This window comes from Vigna radiata, unplaced genomic scaffold, assembly GCF_000741045.1.
Source record: "Vigna radiata var. radiata cultivar VC1973A unplaced genomic scaffold, Vradiata_ver6 scaffold_7, whole genome shotgun sequence".
Lineage (NCBI taxonomy): Eukaryota > Viridiplantae > Streptophyta > Magnoliopsida > Fabales > Fabaceae > Vigna > Vigna radiata.
In genome coordinates, this window is record NW_014543262.1 from 3,573,329 (window position 1) to 3,595,234 (window position 21,906).

At 30.4% G+C, this 21,906-nt stretch overlaps 1 protein-coding gene across 3 annotated transcripts; it reads left to right on the top strand.

Moving 5' to 3' along the window:
- The first annotated feature begins 13,879 nt into the window (after positions 1-13,879).
- On the top strand, positions 13,880-17,943 carry LOC106753838 (DNA cross-link repair protein SNM1). 3 transcript variants are annotated; one of them, XM_014635701.2, is made up of 10 exons: positions 13,881-14,520; positions 14,807-14,987; positions 15,157-15,396; positions 15,495-15,639; positions 16,179-16,313; positions 16,392-16,458; positions 16,589-16,666; positions 17,184-17,236; positions 17,351-17,442; positions 17,652-17,942. In XM_014635701.2, the coding sequence occupies exons 1-10, from the start codon at positions 13,971-13,973 to the stop codon at positions 17,734-17,736; spliced, it is 1,626 nt and encodes a 541-aa protein (XP_014491187.1). In that variant the 5' UTR covers positions 13,881-13,970; the 3' UTR covers positions 17,737-17,942. The 3 variants fall into 3 exon arrangements, 2 of the variants coding, with proteins under 2 accessions (XP_022633499.1, XP_014491187.1); XR_002666879.1 differs by having other exon boundaries at positions 13,883-14,520; positions 17,351-17,561; positions 17,652-17,751; XM_022777778.1 differs by lacking the exon at positions 16,589-16,666 and having other exon boundaries at positions 13,880-14,520; positions 17,652-17,943.
- Positions 17,944-21,906: the final 3,963 nt, after the last annotated feature.

Below are 21,906 nucleotides of genomic sequence, written 5' to 3' on the forward strand. Positions count from 1 at the left end.
AAATGTATAATCTTACATTCGATATGTTTATACATGGACGTGAGAGAGTGTGTTAGAAGTTTCAAGTTTATAAAATTGTGTATTGATATGTTTTGGTATTTTTTGATTTGGTTTTTTTATTTCTAATTCTATTTTCAATTTTAGTTTTACGTTTTTCAATCTCTAAAATCTTCCATTTTCATTTTTATGAGAAAAATATTAAATACTGAGTACAATCGACCTAAGTTTTGTTTTATATTACAAAATTAAGAAAAAAACTAAGTATTTTTATTTTCTCCTAAAACAATGAAATTTTAACCAAAAACAATAAAAAAAATTGTCAGAGCAGCGTAATGGAATGGTAACGCACGAACCAAGAGGGGAGTGAATTGATTTCTTATCGCAAATTGTTCTTTTAATAATTTTTTTCAGGTAAGAATAAATTCTTTAAAACAATTTAAACAAATTAAAAGAGTAAGGAAGAGAAAAAATTGCTTTCATAACTAGTTCAGATCATAGAGATCCTACATCCAGTTGTTAATCTCAACTAAGAATTAACTCTTCACTAGCAAAAACCAACAAAATGTTACAATCGCAAAGAATATAAAACCTGTGACCCACAAGGGATGAACACCTCCTCTGAATGTTTCACGAAGGATGATAGGCTTTCAACTCAACAACAACAACAACAACACTCAATCACACTCCCTGTGAAAGTTCTCGCTCTATGCCAACAACAACAACACTCAATCACACTAACTATGAAAGTTCTCGCTCTATACCAACACACCAAGTTCTGAAAGCCACAACACAAGGGTTCAGCAAACCCCATAACATTTATCATTACACACTACAAATAAGAATTTTAAAAAATACACTTTGCATGTTTCATATTTTAGAACCAAAGTCTCAATCTAATTTACAGAGATGTCACCCAAGGATACGTCCAAACATCCATTGAACTAATTAACGTATGATAATAAATTATTCAATTATGATAATTGATTATGCATTTAATGAATGCAATAAAATACTTGCTTAAAAATTCTCATAATTTGCTTGTCATAATTAATTTTGGCAAATCATAAAATTGATTATTGATAATCTATTATTATAAAAAAGCTTTAACACAAGAAATTTTCATGAAGATCTCCTTACACAAAAGATACTTCACTTTGAGACATCGTCAAAACTTCTTGTATTCAGCTTTATGCTAACAAAAACTATCTTAAATAACATGTGAAACATAACCAAAATAAAACAACAATATAACAAATGATGTAATTTTGCACAAAATTTATATTGGCAAAAAAAAGAGTAAGGGATATAAAAGAAATGATATAATATAAGTTGTTTTGTAATGTTAGAAAAATGATATTTTCTTATTCTGACTTTCTCGTCAATATTTATAAATCAAGGAGAGCAATGATAGTATATTTTTACAACATTTCAAATTCCTCTTCATTTTTTTCTTATGCGAATTCGTCATTGTTTAACTCGAGATTACACTAGAGACAATCAAATTATAATTGTTAATAATATATACGATTTTATATCCACAAAAAGTTAAAAATAAAATTAACTCTACTTATTGAATCAATTAAGAAATTCAAAATAGATAATAAAAATAATCACAATTATAATAAAATTTATATTATTTATTAATGATTCATAATAAAGGAGTTAACATAATAACTTAAGTCAAGTAAAACAATCATATATTAAGCATAACCTATTTTATATGTAATTTAAAACTTTTTCTTTTGACTTTTTTCTTATAAAGAGAGACACAACGACAAGGTAAAATAAAATATAAAAGAAATATATCCTAAGAGATTTCTTCTGTAAATCTTACAATGTCGAACTTGCATCAAAGCATGCAGATTTAAAATGAGAATATGGTATCTTAGTCCACAATCTCTGAGTTGTTGTCATCGTGAAAATGAATCAAATCGGTGCTTTTGCATTTTGGACACTTGAGATCATTTTTACTAACCATTGAATACATAAGACATTCAGAGCATCCTACTACCACCATGGATGTAACTTCAACATCATTGGAGTACTCAAAGATGTTGTTGTAGTTGTCGTCGTCGTCGTCTTGATTAAATTCAAAGCAAAAACATGAGATTGTTGGAGAAATTGGTGAATTTGGTGCTAATTCAATTGGTGATTCAAGTCCATCATCAACTACCATTGGTGGGGCATTTCCATTTTCATCACTCATTTTCGTCCTGTTTTACTCAAAACATCAGATAAAAAAAATCACACAACAAAGTTCTTGTTTATAAAATTTATGTTTAATTGCTTTTAATATAGATCACATTGGGTAAAAGCTAAATAGAGAAAAAAATATTCAAAAATAAAGAAAAACATTACATCCTTATTACAAAATATAAAGAAAAAAAAATGATATTGAAGGTGTGATTAGTATTATATATATACCTTGAAGGCTTGAAAAAGCAAAGCTATAAGTGATTGAAGGTGTGGAGAAGAAAGTTGAATGGGTGAATGGTTCAAAGAAGAATGTCTCTGTTCCAACACCAAGAAATTGATATGATATGTTTTGAAGGGCTGCATCCTATGTCATTTTATAAGAAAAACTAGTGCAGTTATTCAAGATTTTTTTTTAAGAATAAAATTTATTTTTGCTATTCATCGTGGGCCGTTTCTATCAGTTGCTTGTTAGACGTCAAAGTTAGTTTATTGTGTTGTTAATGTTTACATTGGAACTAAAATACAAGAGACCAGAAAATGAGATCAAAAGTTAATTAGAATTTAATGTAATTTATTATTTTATTTCTAATAACAATTGAATTAAATTTATATTATCTTTTAATAATTCGTATTAATTTAGTAGACCGAAATTTTCGTTACACATTTAAAATAGTTAACTTCATTTATAATTTATTAAAACATGTTAACAAAAAACAAAAGAGAAAAAAAAATGTTATGGAAAAATATTTTAAAATCAAATTGGAAGAGTTATTTGGTCATGTACTTTCAAGCATTATTCATTGTGCAAGTAGATTTTCTCATTGAGCGAAAAAATGATAGCTGCTTTATGATGTTTATATGATTTTTATTTGAGAATTGTTGATAGATTTATGGATAAATATATGCATATGAATAATGATGTATGATATTGTAATAATGATGAGTATTGTATATGTGTTTGGCGTAATTCCATGGATCTCGTATTGATGTGGGAGTTCAAATGTTCGAGGTTACCTTGTCGCTATAAGAACCATTCATGCTCAGATAGAGTAGAATGTGGTATATGGTGAGAGATGCAGGAGGTCCTAATCTAGGCCAAAGATATGTTAATAAACTAACCGTGTGTGTGGTAAGGTGAGCTCATTAACAATGGCTCTATAGAGTGGTTGAGGCCACTACAAGTGCAAGACCTCCCAAAATTTCATATCATTGCTTTATTTGGATAATTGAGTCTAGTATGAGTCTTCATATGTGATATGATTGTTCTTATGAATGAGTGATGTATGATACTATCTTTATGTTTGTTTTATGAAAACTCTTTTCCACATTAGCTTACCATGTTGTTTCTTTTGGTGTTTCTTGTTTCTATGTTTGTTTCTTTTGCGATGATCACCTTATTGGTATGAGTAAATGAGAGGTAGATGTTGAAGTATCTCCGGTGGAGGACAATTATGTTGAAAAGTATTCTTCATTGTCGTCTAGTAGTTTTCCTTACTTTAGATATATTTTATTGTTATGGTTATTTTGTTTTAAATAATTATACTAATACTATATAATTATATGTTGAGACAATCAACTTTGTTTATCAATATTATAATGTCTTATTTTATCAGTTGTAAGCTGCTAAAGTTGGGATGTTACATTTTGATATTAGAGCAATTCTTCCTTAGGATGACCTGAGGGTTGTGGATTTGTCGTTTCTTACAAAGTTTTAGAGTTTAAGTTTAGATTGTAGAGATTGTGTATCAAACTAATAGTATTAAGAACTTAAAATGTCTTGATAATAGTAATTAGGGTTCACAATCATGACTATATCAAAGATAAGATAGTTTCCTTTCTTAATTATGAAGGTTTAAGGAAATAAAAAGTTAGGTTTGTTAGAGAGGGAGTAAAGTTGTGGTTTAAGTTTTGTTTTCTATAACAATTCTTATTATGTTCTTGCCTTTGCTTTTGTGTTGAAGTTCTCTATAGTGGTACAGGAATGCAAATTCAAGGATAACATGACCTACTTACCTTTATAAGAATTGGATAAGGCCTTTGATACAATTTTTTGCCTCAAAGATAATGAAAAGATGGGAAAAGATAGTGAGTTTGATGAATTATAAAATCTCAGTCTTGGGTTTCAAAGGATGGGAAAAGATGTTGGAGTTTAGAAGCAACATTTAGGATTAAAGGAGCTTTAAGAACAACTTCTTAGGATTAAATATCACAAGTTTTGAAAGAGGAGTTGAATTCAGAGGTCAAAATAAAGGGAGATATTGGTGCGCAGTTGTGTAACAAGGTTTGAGAAATCAACTTGGTCCTACATCTCAAAAATGTTTGAAGCCTAAAGGTGGAAAGTTTGAGATTAAAGCTAAAAAAGAGTATATGTCATTAAGTGTATCAAGAAGGCAAATCTCTAGTGGGAGGGTAATATGAGGTAAAGCTTTGAAGATCAACTAGGCAAGGTGGTGTTTTCTAAGTTAGGGAAAATACAATCCTTTGATGAAAAGGAAGTATATTAAAAGTTTTATACCCATATCAACATCAGTAGGAGGTAGTTAGATCTTCTCAACAATAACAACAATCAAAGTCAAGAGTAGAAGGAATGTTATAAGTTAGGTGGTTCAAAAAGAGAAAGGTTTGACCTTGAACATGAGGTAGAGGGTTTCAAGTGCTAAAGGGAGAATCACTTCGTTAAGATTGTTCGTGTAAGTAAGGCAACTAGTTCTTCCCAAAACACAATCAAGGGAGAAAGGAGAGGAAATGTCTTAAGTAACTGCAAGGGTGTTTGCAATATCTGATGTTGAAGTCCTTAGTACAATTGGTCACATTAAACATGTATGTTACATAAATGGTGGTTGTGTTAAGTGTTTTAGTTTGGGTGGGGCAACATACTTCTTTGTGTTACATGCACAAATAAACGAGTTGGTTTGTCTACAAGAGAGTTGGAGTTTGAGATGATGGTTTTTGTGACAACTTTGATTGATAGAGGATTGCTTCAGTGGGTGGCATGCCTTGTGGTGGTCAAAGAATTCAAATTCAAAGTCGGTTTGTTTTGTTTCCTTTGCAAGGTTGAAACATAATCTCGTAGATGAATTAGTTTCCTTCCAATCTCATTCTAGATGATTGTGGTACCAAAGAAGTATTGTTACAAAAAGGTAAGTCAGTGGTTGTGCATCGAGTGTGATTCAAGATTAAAGAAAGGGCAAAATGTTATATGGGCGAGTGTTGTCTAGCAAAGTCCAATGAAGAACAAATGTAAGGGATCGTAGTGATGGAAGAGTTTTTAGATGTATTCCAAAGTAGATACTAGGACTGCCACCTAGGAGTGGTTAGGTTCACTAGTGCATTGGTGTCTGAAGCAAAATTAGTCTCAATAATTACTTATTGGATAGTTTCTATTGAGAGCATGGAATAGAAGAAACATGTAGAGGAGCTGTTAGGAAAGGAGTGATGTAGCCTTTGTGTGTCACAGTGGTAATCTATAAAGTTTGGTACATCATGAAGGAGAAGTAAGTGTATCTTGATATGTCCAAGTGTAATTTTGGCTAAGGGAAAAATGATTATTGGTACATGTGGTTCTAATGAGTAGAAACATTGTCGAGGAAAGGGAGTGCTAAGATTATCTATGAGAAATAGAGTTCCAAAGAGTTTGCAAGTTTATATACATTTTGAAGGAGGTTTCTCTAAGGTGGTCATTTTCTTGTCACAAATGACAAGAAATGATCATCCTTCTGAGTAAACAAAGGAGTAGAAATGTATGTGGATTAGAGTTGTGAAGTAGAATGGTGGTAAGTTATGTTTCTCAATAATTAAAGGTACATGATAAGAACTATCTTACTTGTGACTTAGTGGTTGATGCATCAGGGAATTCTTTAAAACAACGGAGATGTTGTCTTTAAGATGATTAGTTAATGGTGTCTAGTGATCGTCAAGAGCTAGCAGTGTGGAGTTGCATAAGGGAAGTTTGAGAGGATATGGAGAATATGAATCGAATTATAGTTTTGTGTGGTAGTGTCAGTGGAGTTGCACAATGGAAGTTGGACAGGAGATGAAGGATATGAATCAGACTATAGTTTTGTATTACAATGTCAACCTAGAAGTGGGAAAGTAATAGTAAATTCTTGGACAAAAGAGGGATTCAAGTTGCTGGTTTGATGATGATGTTAGAGTGGGTGAAAATTTCAAGGATTGAGGCATAGGGCATAGTTGTGAGAGAGACTTCACTCATGTAGTCATTTGACTATTATTAATCAGTGTCTGGAAATGTTTAGGAAAAGGTAAATTGGACAATCCTAAGTGTTAAAGTGCTTTAGAACTTATAGGTATTGATAAAGCTAATCATTTCAAGTAAAACAATATGTTGTTAAGTGATGGTTAGAAGTTAACAGATTGGAAAATGTATGGAAGTTGAGTTCAATATAGCAGATACAAATTGTTTATTAGGCGTAAAGGATCATTCAAGCTTTAGAATGAAGGTTGAGAGTTAGAGTTAGAAGTAATGGCTAAACTAATCTACATTGTTGAACACTATATCATTTAGCATAGAGGCAATATTTTTAGTTAGTTAAGGTGTTGGAGACGGTATCTAGGTCAAGTTTAGGTAGTTGTTATAAGAGAAAATGAGGAGACCATAATTTTCTTTCTACTTGATGAGTGAATTTTCGAGGACGAAATTTTTTCTTGTTGGGGGAGATTGTAAAGACTTAGAAAATGACATTTTAAAAGTGATAGTGGTTTAAAATAATGAGACTCGATTATTTTAATATTACAAGGTTTCAATATAACTAGTTTGTTATGAATGTATTTCATTATTTTAAAACACATAATCTCTTTAGAAACTACTTTTCTAGAGTTCTTAAACTTCTCTCTAAGAGTTCTTTCTCTCTACTTTTTTTACTGAAGAACAAAGGTTGTAGGATTGATCCTTGCGGCGAACTTTTTAATTTGGACCAATCAGTTTCTTGGTTTGTGTAAGTTGAGTTTCAATCATTTTTCTTGGTCTTTTTCTTTTATCTGTTGCATGTAAGCATTCTTCCACTTGCATGTGTCCTTTTAGCCATCTTATTAGTCTCTATTTATCAGTGATCATAATGATATATCTTAATCATTCTTGTAATGTTTCTATTTGTAGATAGAGCATCCTACAAGTTGGGAGCAGTTTCATTGGTTATAGTCTTGTGAGCTCTTGGCTAGGTAAGGGAAGCTAATTGCACTATTTTTAAACTATAGATACCTTGAAATGTATAATTTTATAATTGTATGGTGAATTGATTGAATGATTGATTTGTGTGAAGAGTGTGATCTTTTGAATTGTGGTTAGCTTCTTAAATTGCATGAATTGGATGTACGATGAAATTTGGGAATGTAGTACGATTGGTATTGCAGATGAGATAATTTGAGTTAGTGAAGGTTGTATAATTCAAATTTAGTATGTTTTTGCATTTATGTTTGTTGTTGGATTGAATTTGCAGGATTGAAATGGCATAGATATGCAACATTTTGTAGACTCGCTGAGCGAAAACATACTCGTTGGGAGAAGCCAAAGTCAGAGAGTTACTGACTTGGTGGTCACTAGGCAAAGTCAAAGTCAAAGAGCTACTGACTTGGTGATTGCTATGAGAGAATATACTCACTGAGCAAAGCCAAAGTTAGAGAACTCATTGACTTAACAATAGACAGGCGAGACAAGTCTCTTTAGGCAACTTTTGGAAAAATGTTTGAGTTACAATGATAATTTCATTGGGCTAGCTATTTGGTCGTTGGATGAGTGAACCTTTAGACATTAGTTTAATGAGTAGATATTCTCACTGAGTGAAATTGATAGAGTCTAATACTATTTTGTATGTACTATTCTAGTATGTTTAATGTAGGAAAATGTTATGTTAAAATCATAGTTGGTTTATGATGTTTATTTGAGAATGACCGATAGATATATGGATAAATATGCATACAAATAATGATGTTTGAAATTGTGATAAGGATGAGCATTGTATGTGTTTGGTGTAATTCTAGGGATCTCGTAGGGAGATTCTATGGTGACATTTCTTTAGTTACGTATTAATGTTGGAGTCCAAATGTTGGAGGTTATCCTTTCACTCTAATAACCATTCAAGCTCAGATATAGTAGAATGATGTATGTTGTGAGAGGTGTAGGATGTCCTAACCTAGGGGCTTTACCTTGACAAAAGGTGTTAATGGACTAACTTTGTGTGTGATAGGATGAAACCCCATTGACAATGGTTCTGTAGAGTAATAGAGACCACCGCAAGTGCAAGACCCCCAAGATTTCACATCAATGTTTTATCCAAATAATTAAGTCTAGTATAAATCTTCTATGTTTGTTTTATGAAAACTCTTTTACACGTTAACTTTGTAATATGAAAACTTTTTTACACATTAATATTTCTATCATTTCTACTCCAAAGAAATTAGAAAATGAAATAATGAAATCTAATAAAACCTGAGGATGAATGATATCACTATATACTCAAACTTTTGTACTATACTTATAATTAATTTGATCATTCAATAATAAAATTAAATGCAATGTCATATTAATTATTGCTATAAAAGAATTAGAAAATAATTTATTTTATTGATTGATTTTAATTGAAAATATTAATAACATTAATGATAAGTTAATAAATTGTTGTTCATTCAATAACGGACTAATTGCCACTAGTGGGTCCACCACCTCGTTGGCCATTATTTTTCCTTAACCTTTCACGCTATAAATCGTGAAACCAATGACACCATGAGGGGATAATCCGAAAAGAAACAAGTCGGTGAGGTAGAGAATGTTGAAGGAGTCATGAAAAGTTATCATAGAGCTATGTGTTATGTGTTAGCGAAGAGTGAAGTTGATGACAATCTCTCGGTTGTTAAGAATGGAGAACACTAAAGTGAGACTTCTTTGGATAAGTAGACCAATCACCTTATATCTTGCTTGTATGATGTTTTCTTGTATTTGAGACTTCTTGGAAGACAAATTATATTAATATCCCTATTAAATAAATAGAATGATGTATAAAATAATTTCAAAGATCAACCAATAATATAGACACATGAAAGTTTTAAAACATGTTTTAGAAAATAATCACCTTATCTATTAACTTGTTGTTTTTATACTTTAAAATTTATCTATAACAAGAGGATTCTTCTTTACAAAAGTTATGTAGTCTATCATATTTTGTTACTAATAATATTTTTATCATTACAACTCATTTTATCATTTTACTCTTTAGGTTTTATAACTAACTTTTAAACTCAATTAACTATCTATAATAAAAAAAATTACCTACAATAAAACTATAAAAATTATTTATTTTATAATTATTTTTTATAAATCTAATAATATTTTTTATTTCAATAATTATGATAAAAAAATTACTTCTTAAGTGAAAATATATACAAGTAAATGCATGTGTTTCCAACGAATAATGTAAATAACAAAAACAAATATATTTGTTATTTTCCTTAAAAAAACAACTTTAAAGTCTTGATGTTTTAAAATTTTGAAAATTTAATATTTTTCTATAGCATTTTAGTCAAAATATTTTTTTTCAATCCATGATTCACATTATTTAGAACAATGGTGACAATTATACATGATACTCTTAAAAAAACTTCACAAATATAAATAATATGAATTATTAATACTTAGATTTAGTAACTATGGGGTAGTACCATTAACATACTTATTCAAATAAAGTGTTTACTTTACTTTAGAAAAGGAAGTATTACATCGAAGTGTTAGTCTAAAGTCACAGGTTTATGTTAAATCTTTGACAATAAAAACAACATAAAAGCACATGTCACAACTGATTTTTTTTTTGTGGTGATAACAGGAAATTTGTCATTATTTGTGTATATAGTTCAGGTAAGTTTTGTGTACATAATCTAGATGTGCTTTTTGTATTTAGACTATATAATTGTCGTGTAGAATTAAGGGTTAAATATGTTTTTAATCCTTATACTTTGAGACAATTTTGGTTTTAGTCTCTCTTTCAAACTAAGATACAATTTAGTCCTTCAACTTTAGAAAACTCTGGTTTTAGTCTTTTTTTACCAAATTTTTTTAACTTTATTTGTTGTTTCAAACGTGCTTCTCAGCTAACATTGAAGCAAAAATGTGTCAAACAGTGTAAACAATCTAAATGTTTTAATGAAACATACTTGAAACAACAAATAAAGTTAAAAAAATTTGGTAAAAAAGACTAAAACCAGAGTTTTCTAAAGTTGAAGGACTAAATTGTACCTTAGTTTGAAAAAGGGACTAAAACCAAAATCACCCCAACGTATAGGGACTAAAAACATATTTAACCCTATAATTAACTTTCTTTTTAACCTCCTTACATGTTATCTATATAATTGTGATGTATGCATGAACCAAAATAAAATATAATTAATCTTCACATATAATACCTGTATAAACTTTCTTTTTCTTCAATCAAGAGTCCTTTTTTTATTTTATTTTATTGTATTTTTTCCTCTTTTTTTTTCTTTTACTTCACTCATTTCCCAAACTCATTAGCACCACTCATTTCAATCCTCCAAAATTTAATACTGTTTAAAACTCTTTCTCTACATATGTAATCTTCACCGTTATAATTGAATCATCACATAAATAAATAAATCACGTTCTATTTTAGCCTATCTATTTATTCAATGAAGGAACACAAGCTTACATTTCATTCATTAGCTGTTTTTTTCTCTTTCTCACTACAATGGATGAGAATTCAACAACAAAATATGAAGTGGTCTTAATTGGTAGTGAAGGTAATGAGCACACATTTCTTTATATTCGTGGTTGATATAATAGAACGATGGTAACACTTCCTAGACTATCAATTGTTTGTGATTGTGTTGTGCTTATTTACTTTGTTAGTCAAATTTCTAAAATTAGGTGCTAAGTTCTAATAGAGCTTTATTTTTAAAATTGGTAGATTAAAATATAATATTAAATTAATGGTAAATGATTGAGTTGAAGAAGTAAAAGAAGAAAGAGAAATACCAAAGTTGAAGAAGAAAAAGGAAGAAATAGAAAACAAATCAAAAGGACATGTTTTACAAAAAAAATAAATTTTATTTAAATATTATGTACTAAATTTAACAACATTTCCATAGGGTATTTGCATATGTACTAAGAACGTTGATAAAGAGGTGAGGGTGACATGTCATATAATGGGTGTATGGTATGGTATATAATCAAGAATATATGATCAAAGATATTGATAAGTAGAAGATAAAATAATCTAAGGATAATCAAGAATATCTAATTAAAGATATTTAGCAATTAACCAGATTTTTAGGTAAGTCTGTCTATATTTTATTTTGTTTATACTTTATTGGGCTTATGTCAGTTTAAGGTCCATGAGACAACTTATAAATACAAGGTCAGGGCCACCAGTCAGGTACTTTCTAATCACATTCCACTTACGTTCTACTTACTCTCCAATCACATTCAAAAATATTCTACAGTGATCATAAAATCACTAAATACTCAATTATGAACCGAGGTTCATCAAACCGCTTCTAACTTGAGTGTTGAAGCACATTTTGCAGGTACCTCCCCCCTCTGTCAAGAAGAAGAGCGAGTGACCCAAGCCGAAGGAAGGCAAACGACTCCAACAGAAGAAGAGCGAACGGTCCAAACCTAGGAAAAGTGAGCAATCCAAGCATCAGAAAGCGATAAAGCCATGTCATCTAGGTTAGTCTCTCGGTCCCACAAAATATCTACCGAAACAATGGGTTTTTTCAACAAAACTTATAGTGTTAGTTCACTTCATTTATACTAAGGATTAATATGAATATCATATCTTGTTTTTATGAATTGGTTTTGAGTTTCAAAACATTTAAAGAATAATAAGAAGTCATTATATAAATCCAAAGGGACTTCAAAGAATATTCAACCATAGTTTACTTTATAAATTATAACAAAGTATATGTTTTAATAAAATCATGTTAATTCTTTTTAAATATAATTATTGTACACGTCCCGTCAAGAGAAAAGTTTTAATTCACCATTAAAGCTTGACAATTGCATTCATGATAAACATTTAATTCGTATAATAGTTAAAGTCTTGATTATGGTATTTGAGATGCTCCAAGTGATATATGTGATTGCGCTGTTATTGTAATAGTTATAGTAAATAGTTAGCATAGGTGCTAATGAGTTGATAGACAAATGGTCTATGTGTGAGATGTTAATGATGACATCAAGGGTTAGAGATCAAGGATCGAACAATTCGTTGTGATTGAATTGTTATGTTAGAGGTTTAGGAATCCTATTGATATTATTATGTATGGGGTGGTTGATTATTGTTGATTTAATCAAAATGTGTATAGGTTTTTGGGAATGAAATTGTCAACAATGATCGTATAATCTGTTATATGTGAGCAGATGATGTTACAGATAATGTTGAGACATGATAGATTCAGAAGATGACGGGAGACAGACTTGAGATTTTTATTTAAAGTTATTACATATGAATTTTTAGACAATGCAATTGAAGTTGTTTTATTTCATTTGTCATTTCCATTGGACAAATGTTTTTAGAACTATTATGTTTTAAATAAATTATTTCGTTTAAATGTTAAGGTTTTTGAAAATATATTTTCATGTTATGATAAAGTTTTGAAATTTACCGGTTTTTAAATAACTCGTGACATGCTGGAATTTGGAGTGTTACATTTTTGTATCAGAACCAGGTTTTCGAAAAAAAAGAAAAAACTTTGGAGTCTTGGGAAGTGAGCTTGAATAGCTTTTGTTGTGTAACTGTGTGAATTGCATATGAAAGTGTATGACTATGAGAATCACATGCAAATGTATATAACTGTGTAAATTACGTGCGTATATGCATGACTGTATAGATTAAAGTGTTTAAAGACATGAATTGTTGTGTAGATCTTTTTACAAAACAATTTCATATATATATATATATATATATATATATGTATATATAACATTTTTTATATTGATTTGTTTCTTTTTGTACTTGAGTTCTTTACTAAATACTAAAAGCAATTTAAGTGAAAAAAAAGATAAGAAAGTACTTTACAAATATAATCTAGGGTTAAATATGTTTTTAGTCCCTATACTTTGGAGCGATTTTGGTTTTAGTCCATTTTTAAACTATGTTACAATTTAGTCCTTCAACTTTAGAAAACTATGGTTTTAGTCCTTTTTACCAATTTTTTTTAACTTTATTTGTTGTTTCAAGCACGTTTCATTATAGCATTTGGATTGTTTACACTATTTGACATATTTTTGCTTCAATGTTAACTGAGAAATGCGTTTGAAACAACAAATAAAATTAAAAAAAATTAGTAAAAAAGACTAAAACCAGAGTTTTCTAAAGTTTAAGGATTAAATTATACCATAGTTCGAAAATGGACTAAAACCAAAATCACTCTAAAGTATAGAGACTAAAAACATATTTAACCCCATAATCTATAAGTATAACACATGAGTGAAATATGAATGAAACACTTAAATAAAAGATGATATATAAATATATTCTGATATTTCTTTTTTAATCTTTTTTCAGAATTTATCAATATTAAACAATAGAACATATTCCATTAGAAACATCTTCTAAAGTTGTGACTTAACTGAATTGATTTATTACAAATTTTTGAAAAAATAAATAAACAAATTCAATATTAAAGAAAACTAAGCAAAATGTTTAAAACCGTAATTTATCGCAATCTCCTTAATTTCCCGCGGTATCATTTTAAAAAACCAAATCGCATTTAATTTCGACCATTTACGCGCCGTAACGAACGCCATGGCGCTATCCACCGACGCATCACCACCACCTTCCTTAGGAGAAGAACCGTTACCTCACGACGGCGACGGTTACGACCTTAACGATGATGATGGTGCTTCGATCGGCGTCGTTTCACTGGACGATGAGGGTTTTCCGTCGCAACTCCCGGGATCGGAAACGCCGTCGAAAAAGAGCAGTTTCACCGCCGATTTCTATCGTTGCGGAACCGATTGGTCCTCGCTGATGTTGCAGGATGATAAAAATAATAGACACTCCGATTTGGAGCGCGATTCGGGGAAGAAGATGAAGCAGGCCAACCTGTTCCAGATTTGGGGTTTCAAAAGAAGCGACGCCGTTGGTTTAGTTGAATCTGGACCGAGTTTGAGGGTTTATTCTGATAAAGGAGGTAGTTCTTCTGAAAGGAAGATTGTGAAACCTGGAAATTGGGGTTCGATTTCGCGCGACGGAGGAAAAGAGTCCGAGAACACGAAATCTCTCCGCAAGAGAAAGCGTTTCAGTGGTGAAAATAGGGCTACACATTCCTGTCCCTTTTATAAGAAAATCCCAGGTGAAACTTTTATCATAACTCCACTAATTCAAGTCGAGTAAGGGAACTGACTTAATGGAACTAGTGCATCCGAAACTGCAATAGTTCCATCTTGGACGTTTGTCCTGAGATTGAGAAATTAGTTTGGCAATAGTTCCATCTTGGCAATAGTTTGGCAAAATGAAACAAATTGATTGAGAAATTAGTTTGGCAATAGTTCCATCTTGGACGTTTGTCCTGAGATTTGGTTATGAAAATTAGAAAACATGAAATGTTCTAAATGAAAATACTTTATTTGCAAATGCAGGGACAACATTCACTGTTGATGCTTTTCGGTATGGGTCCGTGGAAGGGTGTTCAGCGTATTTTCTTAGTCATTTCCACTGCGATCACTATGGTGGCCTTAGCAAGAAATGGTCTCATGGCCCTATTTATTGCTCTCCTCTCACGGGACGGCTTGTTCAAATGTGTCTATCGGTAAATCCTTTGTAAGAACTCAGAAACTCCCATGTCTCCTTTGCTCTGTTTGTAGATTGCTCAATTACATGAACTTACAAATCAGACTGCACTTGATCATGTTTTTCACATTGCATTTCTGTGAAGGGATTACCTTGTGAGTGTGTGTGTGTGTTTTTATATATATATTTACTTGTACAGGTATATCCACCCTTTGGAATTTAATACGGAGCATGTGATTGATGGTGTCAAAGTGACTTTTTTAGAAGCTAATCATTGCCCTGGTGCGGCTTTGATTCACTTTAGCCTCCCAAATGACCAACGTTATTTGCACACTGGGGACTTTAGAGCGTGTAAACCAATGCAAGCTTACAGTCTTCTTATAAATCAACGTGTAAATGTACTTTATTTGGATACTACATATTGCAATCCAAAATACAGGTAAGTTCTGGTTTTTGTACAGTTCTTGTCATTTGGTTATGATATGTAATCATTGGTTTTACTAATCTCGACTGATTGTTAAAACATTTCTGGTTCAGGTTCCCTTCCAAGGAAGATGTACTAAATTATGTCGTCAAAATTACAAAGAACCATCTCAAAATTCATCAGAAAACTTTAGTGGTCGTCGGGGCTTACAGTATTGGCAAAGAATGTGTATATCTTGCAATTTCTAAAGCTCTTGGGGTATGTGTGTTTTTCCGGAGCAGACTTCTATTTTAACTCGTTCATTCTATACACTTTTTTGTTTTCAATTGTCTTTATTGTTGACAAGAAGGGTTGTGCTACGAAAAACAAAAACATATATTGATAACTAAGGGATTGTTTGTCTTTATGACTATCTAATCTAGATATAGCTGATGGTTTTGAAGTTTTCACTTTATTTCTTTAATCCTTCAGAGTTCAGGCCTATCAGATATTGGTACCTGAGTTATCGGTTTGTCTTCATGACGATCTTATCGATATTACTGATGATTTTGAAATTTTCGCTTGTTTTTTTTCATCCTTCTGCAATGTCTAAATTTGTGCGTAAAGGTGTTTCCAACCTTGCATTATTGGCAAACAACAATTATGGCACTTTGTGGTAGCTTTATGAGGTTCCTCTTCATGGTTTTAGACTGTTTTCTGCCCTGAATTGATAAAAGTAGCTTTAAGTTGCCATCTTGTCTCCTCTTAGATTGCTTGATCCAGTTACGCAATATCTATGCATTTTTTTTATGATTCAGGTAAAAATTTATGCCAATGCTTCAAGAAGACGGATTTTACAAGCTTTTGATTGGTCCGACCTTTCTGATAGACTCTGTACAATAGGAATGAGCACGCTTCTCCATGTCCTGCCCATGTCATCTTTGAGACCTGAGGTTTAGTTTTGCGCCGCCCTCTTAAAATTTTGTTTTGTATACTATAATTCACCATTATGTTTTTACTTGTTACTTTAGACCTTAAAGGATTACTTGAAGACATACAAGGATCAATTCACAGCAGTTTTGGCGTTCCGTCCAACAGGTACTTTAGGAATACTGTGATAACATTGACCTCCGAATCATCTTGGTATTTTATGTTGTCAACAGAGAAGACATTTGTGCCGCAGAGTCGCTTAATTAAGTGTCCTATACTTCTTCCTTCAAAATTTTAGGTTGGACTTTCAATGAAAAGATAAGCAACGATCTGGAACTAATTAAACCTGTTACCAAAGGAAATGTCACGATTTATGGTAAGATTAACTGCATTTCGGTTGCTATAAAATATGAAGTGTTATTAGTACTTATTTGTATTGAAAATGCACTGGACTGAACTGTTGTGGACTGGGTATAGTGTTTCTTTAGTAACGATATGATTTGAGATGCTGAAATGCTCAGTAGTAGTCGTTGTCCCCGAATGTCAAACAGGCCTTTAAATTTTTTTTTAAGTCTGTTACTTAGAAATACAACTGACGTTGTCATTCTTATCAAAATTGCTTTTAATTTTTTTATTATACTTATATTATTAATTCATTCATTCCCTCATTTAATATTTTCCTCTTCTCTTCCTTTAACTCCGTGATAAATGTGTACTCAAAACTAGGTGAAGGAAGGTAAAAATATATTTGACAAGATGATTAATTTTGTTTTGAATTTTAAATTGATAAATAAAAAACAAATTATTAAAAACTAATTCTTAAAAGGTATGGAAGTAGCAAGTTATTTATCCACCATTGCAGCACACTTCACAAGTCCCGTTTCTTCTTCCAGGAGTTCCTTACAGTGAGCATTCCAGCTATACAGAACTGCGAGATTTTGTTCAGGTCTGGAACTGAATATTGTGATTACTTTCAACGAGACATTTAATTTATTTAATGATTTTGACAAAAATGCATTTTTTTGTTCTCCTTTTTGAGTGAATTTATCTTTATCTTCAGTTTTTGAGACCTGACAAGATCATTCCAACTGTGAATGTTGGGAATGCTGCTAATCGAGAAAAGATGCAATCCTATTTCCGAGACTGGCTGAGGTGCTGAAGTCTCTTATTCACTGCTATTTCTAGATGGGATTTAAGTTTTTCTCTCAGTTTTCCATTTTAAAACCAAATTTGCTGTTACGGGACTCTACATTTATTGCTGCTTGTAGAAGGTATATGTGAAGGTTTTTTTACACTTATAATAGATTGGATTACATACTTTCTCAAATTGAAGTGCAACATGTGTTTTCTGCTTGTTTCAGTTTAAGCTCCGTTGTGCTTCCCATTTGTTGGCTGCAATGCAGGGCATTCATCAACTTTATGACAACCAAAGTAGGACCAGAATAAAACATTCATTCTGATATTCTCTGAAGAGTCCTTTAGCAATGTCCAATTTGAACATTGTTGCAAAACAAGTAAATGCTGTATCTCTATGCGGTTGGATTGACCCAGTATAACTTTCGCTAAAGCTGTGCATGTGATTGACCTAATCTGATTGTATTTTGTGAAATAATCCACATGTAGATATGATTAAAATATTATTAGATATTGTTATATATAATTTTATGATTAATTTAAATGTAACATGCTTAATTTGTTTTTGGATTTTTTATTTATAAATATAAAATCCTATGTCTTTGACATATAGGGATTTATCCTGTTTTTCTTTTTTTTTTAACACCATCCAAGAAATAGGGCCAACCAGAGATTTTTGGAGTGTGGAGATGAAAATATTATTTTCTTATAATAGTTAGAATATGCTATTAGCATTTTCTGTCATTTCTGTAAAAGTTATTTTCTTGTAAAGCTATGCATTTATTAGAAGAATAATTAAATTTCTTTAAAAAAATTAGTATGTAAAAGTTTAGATTTTTATGTGTTTATTACATAATAATTTATAAAGATATCAACTTAACTCATGGTTCATGAATTAACTTTAATATATCTTTGAAAAAATTCTTTTTAGGAGGTTCTCTTAGTTGGGGTAAAAAAACCTATAATTCCTATGATCCTTCCTTAAGTGGATTAAGATCAAAGTTATTAAGATAGGTTTGATCTTACAAGATTTTTATTAATTTTTAGAAACACTTCATATTTATTTATATATATATATATATATATATATATATATATATATATATATATATATATATATTATTAGATAGTTTAATATATTATAATTTTTAATATTTTTATATCATATTTATTTATTGTTATGTTATTAAATAATATATAATTTAATACTAACTATAATTTATTTATTAATTTGCAATTATAGTAATATATGTTATAAATTAATATATACATCATAGTTAAGTCAATTTTTGTAAAGATAGAGTTTAAAACTGATTAAGTACTTTGATTTTTTTTATTCTTCAATCTTTTAAAATAAACATGTTAAAAGGAAAATGTATATAATAATGTTAATTTGATATTATTATAAAAAAATGAAACGAAAAGGAAAATAAACTAACAACATTTGTCTTATTTCAACAAATGTTGTTGTAGAATATATTTTTTTTATCTTATATTTTGATCACATTTATTTGATGAAAAATTAACTATCGTCTGATAAGTGACCATCAAAACGCTTTAGCCTTAAGAAAGAATCTTATGTTTATATCATCTAATGAATATACATTTTTCTTACCAAATGATGCATTTATTAGTGAAATGACAAATGATAAAACGTCTTAAACATGCTACACTACTTGACGTTTATCAATGTTTGAAACATTTAATACGTGAACGAAAAATATTTTGATGCTTATATACTTTGTTTCTTATATCTGTGCAAATCAATTAAGCAAAAAGATATTATCAAAATCACGACAGATGTTGTGATAAAGGAAGAACATTCTGGAAATGTTTCCTTGAAGTCATTTGTCCCGTCACATCGTACAAGATCAAGTTTTGCTTAAGGCTATAAAAAAAATCTTCGAATCCTACAAAGTAGACTAAAGTCAAACTTCACATGTAAAGGCTACTAACTCTTCATAAGTCAACTTCTTAGTCTAAGAATCATCTTTCAATAAAAGATAAACACACACACACAAACATAAACACAAATACACATAAACACACACACAAACACAAACGCACAAAATAAAAGTTTGAAAAGAAGTTATTGTTGATGAAGAAAATGTAAGATAACATAGGAAGAATAACAATGTGAAAAGAGAGAAAAGCTTAAAGTATTCTTACATTACCTAACGCTCAATATCTTTTAAGAGAAAAACACTTTCAAGTGTCACATATTATATTGTTTTTTAACACATACCCTCTCGCTAAGAATCATTCATCTGTACGTTGTAGAAAAACCATTTGTGGATTTGTCGTAAGTTCTGGAGAGAACTCAAATACTTGGTTGTTCAACTTAGGCTGAGTTGAACGTTTAGACAATTATCTAGGGTTAAACCTTAGAGAGGCTAAGCTCAGTTTAATCAATTTGATTAGTGAACCAAGAGTGGTGTTAATACTCATTATAACCAAAAATCATAAAAATACTCGATAAGATCCTTGAGAGACAAAACTTGTATAATCTTGAAAAAGATTAATAGAACCCCTTAAGAGTTCTTAAGGAAGAACTGAACTTAATTCAGAATTGAGTAAATTAGTATAAAAATTTATAATTTATTATTTCTCTATCTAGAACATTTTTCATTTTTTTTCTATTATTTAAACTTAGTGCTAATCATCTTAAAACTTTTACATATTATCTTTGCAAACTATTAGATATCGATTAAAAAAAGATTTTAAAAATACTATTTATCCCCTGTAATGTTCATAATGTTCCTTTTTAATAGTAACTTTAAAATTTAAAGGTAAAATAATAAAATAATTTATATTCACAAAGATAAAATTTTATACAACAAAAATAGTTATACGTACAAATATAGAAACTAATATTTTTATTAATAGAAGATTAAAATTTTTATATAATTTAATTTTTATAAATTATACACTTAATTAAGCTTTGGGTCCTAAAAAATTTAAATTGATTCTCTATTTAATTTTTGTAGTTTAAGACTTTAAAATTTTTAAATCTTTTAATTGAGTCTAATATATAGGTGACAATTATCTCACATTATCATTCTAAATGTCGTTATATAATATTTTGTTACAAGATCCTATTTAAATGTCATCATGTAAAATTTTATTACAAAATACCAGGAGTATTAAGATCTCTCACAGATTTTTTGCATTTAATAAAACTATTTTTAAGGGTTAAATATGTTTTTAGTCCCTATACTATCAAGCAGTTTTGGTTTTAGTCTTTCTTTCAAAGTAAGGTACATCTTAGCCCTCTTCCTTAAGGAAACTTTGATTTTAGTCCTTCAAACTAACATCGTTAAAAACCAACTGATGCGACTAACGATAGACTGACACGATTTTTTTCTTACACTGAGTCAGTGTTTATCATCTTTTCTCACTCTCTCTCTCGTCTCTTCCTTCCATCTTCCACCAAACCTCCCCACCCAGCATCCCTATTCTATTCCTCAACTCACAATGAAAGGAGTGGAATCGCTTTTGTTTTTCATGTCATTCTAATAATTTTAGTCGTGTTGTTGTATGAATAAATAGTTATTGAAGCTTGTAGTCTTGAAGAAGCACACATCTTTGCTTACAGGGTTAGCAATGTGGTGGTGGTCGAGATAGCTACGGTCATAGTTCCACTTTGCTAACGGACACAGTTTCACTTTCACCTCTTAAATAATAGAGCAATGTCATTTGAAAAATATTGACCACCCGAAACACCAGAAACTATACTGATTACCAAAAATTAAGGTGAAAATGTCATGGTTTGATAAATAGATTGTATATTTTGGAGGAAGCTTGCAGTATATTTTTGGTGGTATCTTGATGAACAATTAGATGTATGCAGGAAAACATTCATTTCCATTATTTGGATTAATATCAGAATGGTTTGCATTTTTTTGTAATTTTTTTTCTTCTTCTTATGTATTTCTGTGATTGAGGGTACTTTGATCAATTTCAATAATATCTTTACGTTGCAAAAAAGATTAAGATATCATTTCATGAAAATATTAGATAATGTGGCCAAAGGTAAATTAATTTTGCATTGTGGTGGTAATGTGTGCATGTGTTATGTTAGATTTGATCAATTATTTACATTAAAAACCCTAAATGTTTGTCATCAAGATTGGTCCCTTGCTTGTAGAAATTCATATTCCGTGTGGGTATCAAGTTGTTTTTATTAAAATGTTTATTGGTCAACCAGAAACCAAACTCACCGTGGCGAGATTCCTTAAGGAGCTAGTTTTAAACAATGACCTTGCAGAGGATGAGAAGGTTGGGTGAAAGATGGAAGGAAGAGACGAGAGAGAAAAGGTGAGAAACACTGACTCAACGTAAGAAAAAAAATTGTGTCAATCTACCATTAGTCACATTAACTGGTTTTTAACTGTGTTAGATTTGAAGGACTAAAATCAGAGTTTTCTTGGACTAAAATGTACCTTACTTTAAAAGAAGAAATAACACCAAAACCGCTTAATA

Coding starts and splice junctions, on each gene's coding strand:
- LOC106753838 (XM_014635701.2), top strand. CDS start 13,971: ATGGCGCTATCCACCGACGCATCACCACCACCTTCCTTAGGAGAAGAA. Junction 15,640..16,178: donor CAATTTCTAAAGCTCTTGGG/GTATGTGTGTTT, acceptor TTTATGATTCAG/GTAAAAATTTATGCCAATGC. Junction 16,667..17,183: donor AGGAAATGTCACGATTTATG/GTAAGATTAACT, acceptor TTCTTCTTCCAG/GAGTTCCTTACAGTGAGCAT.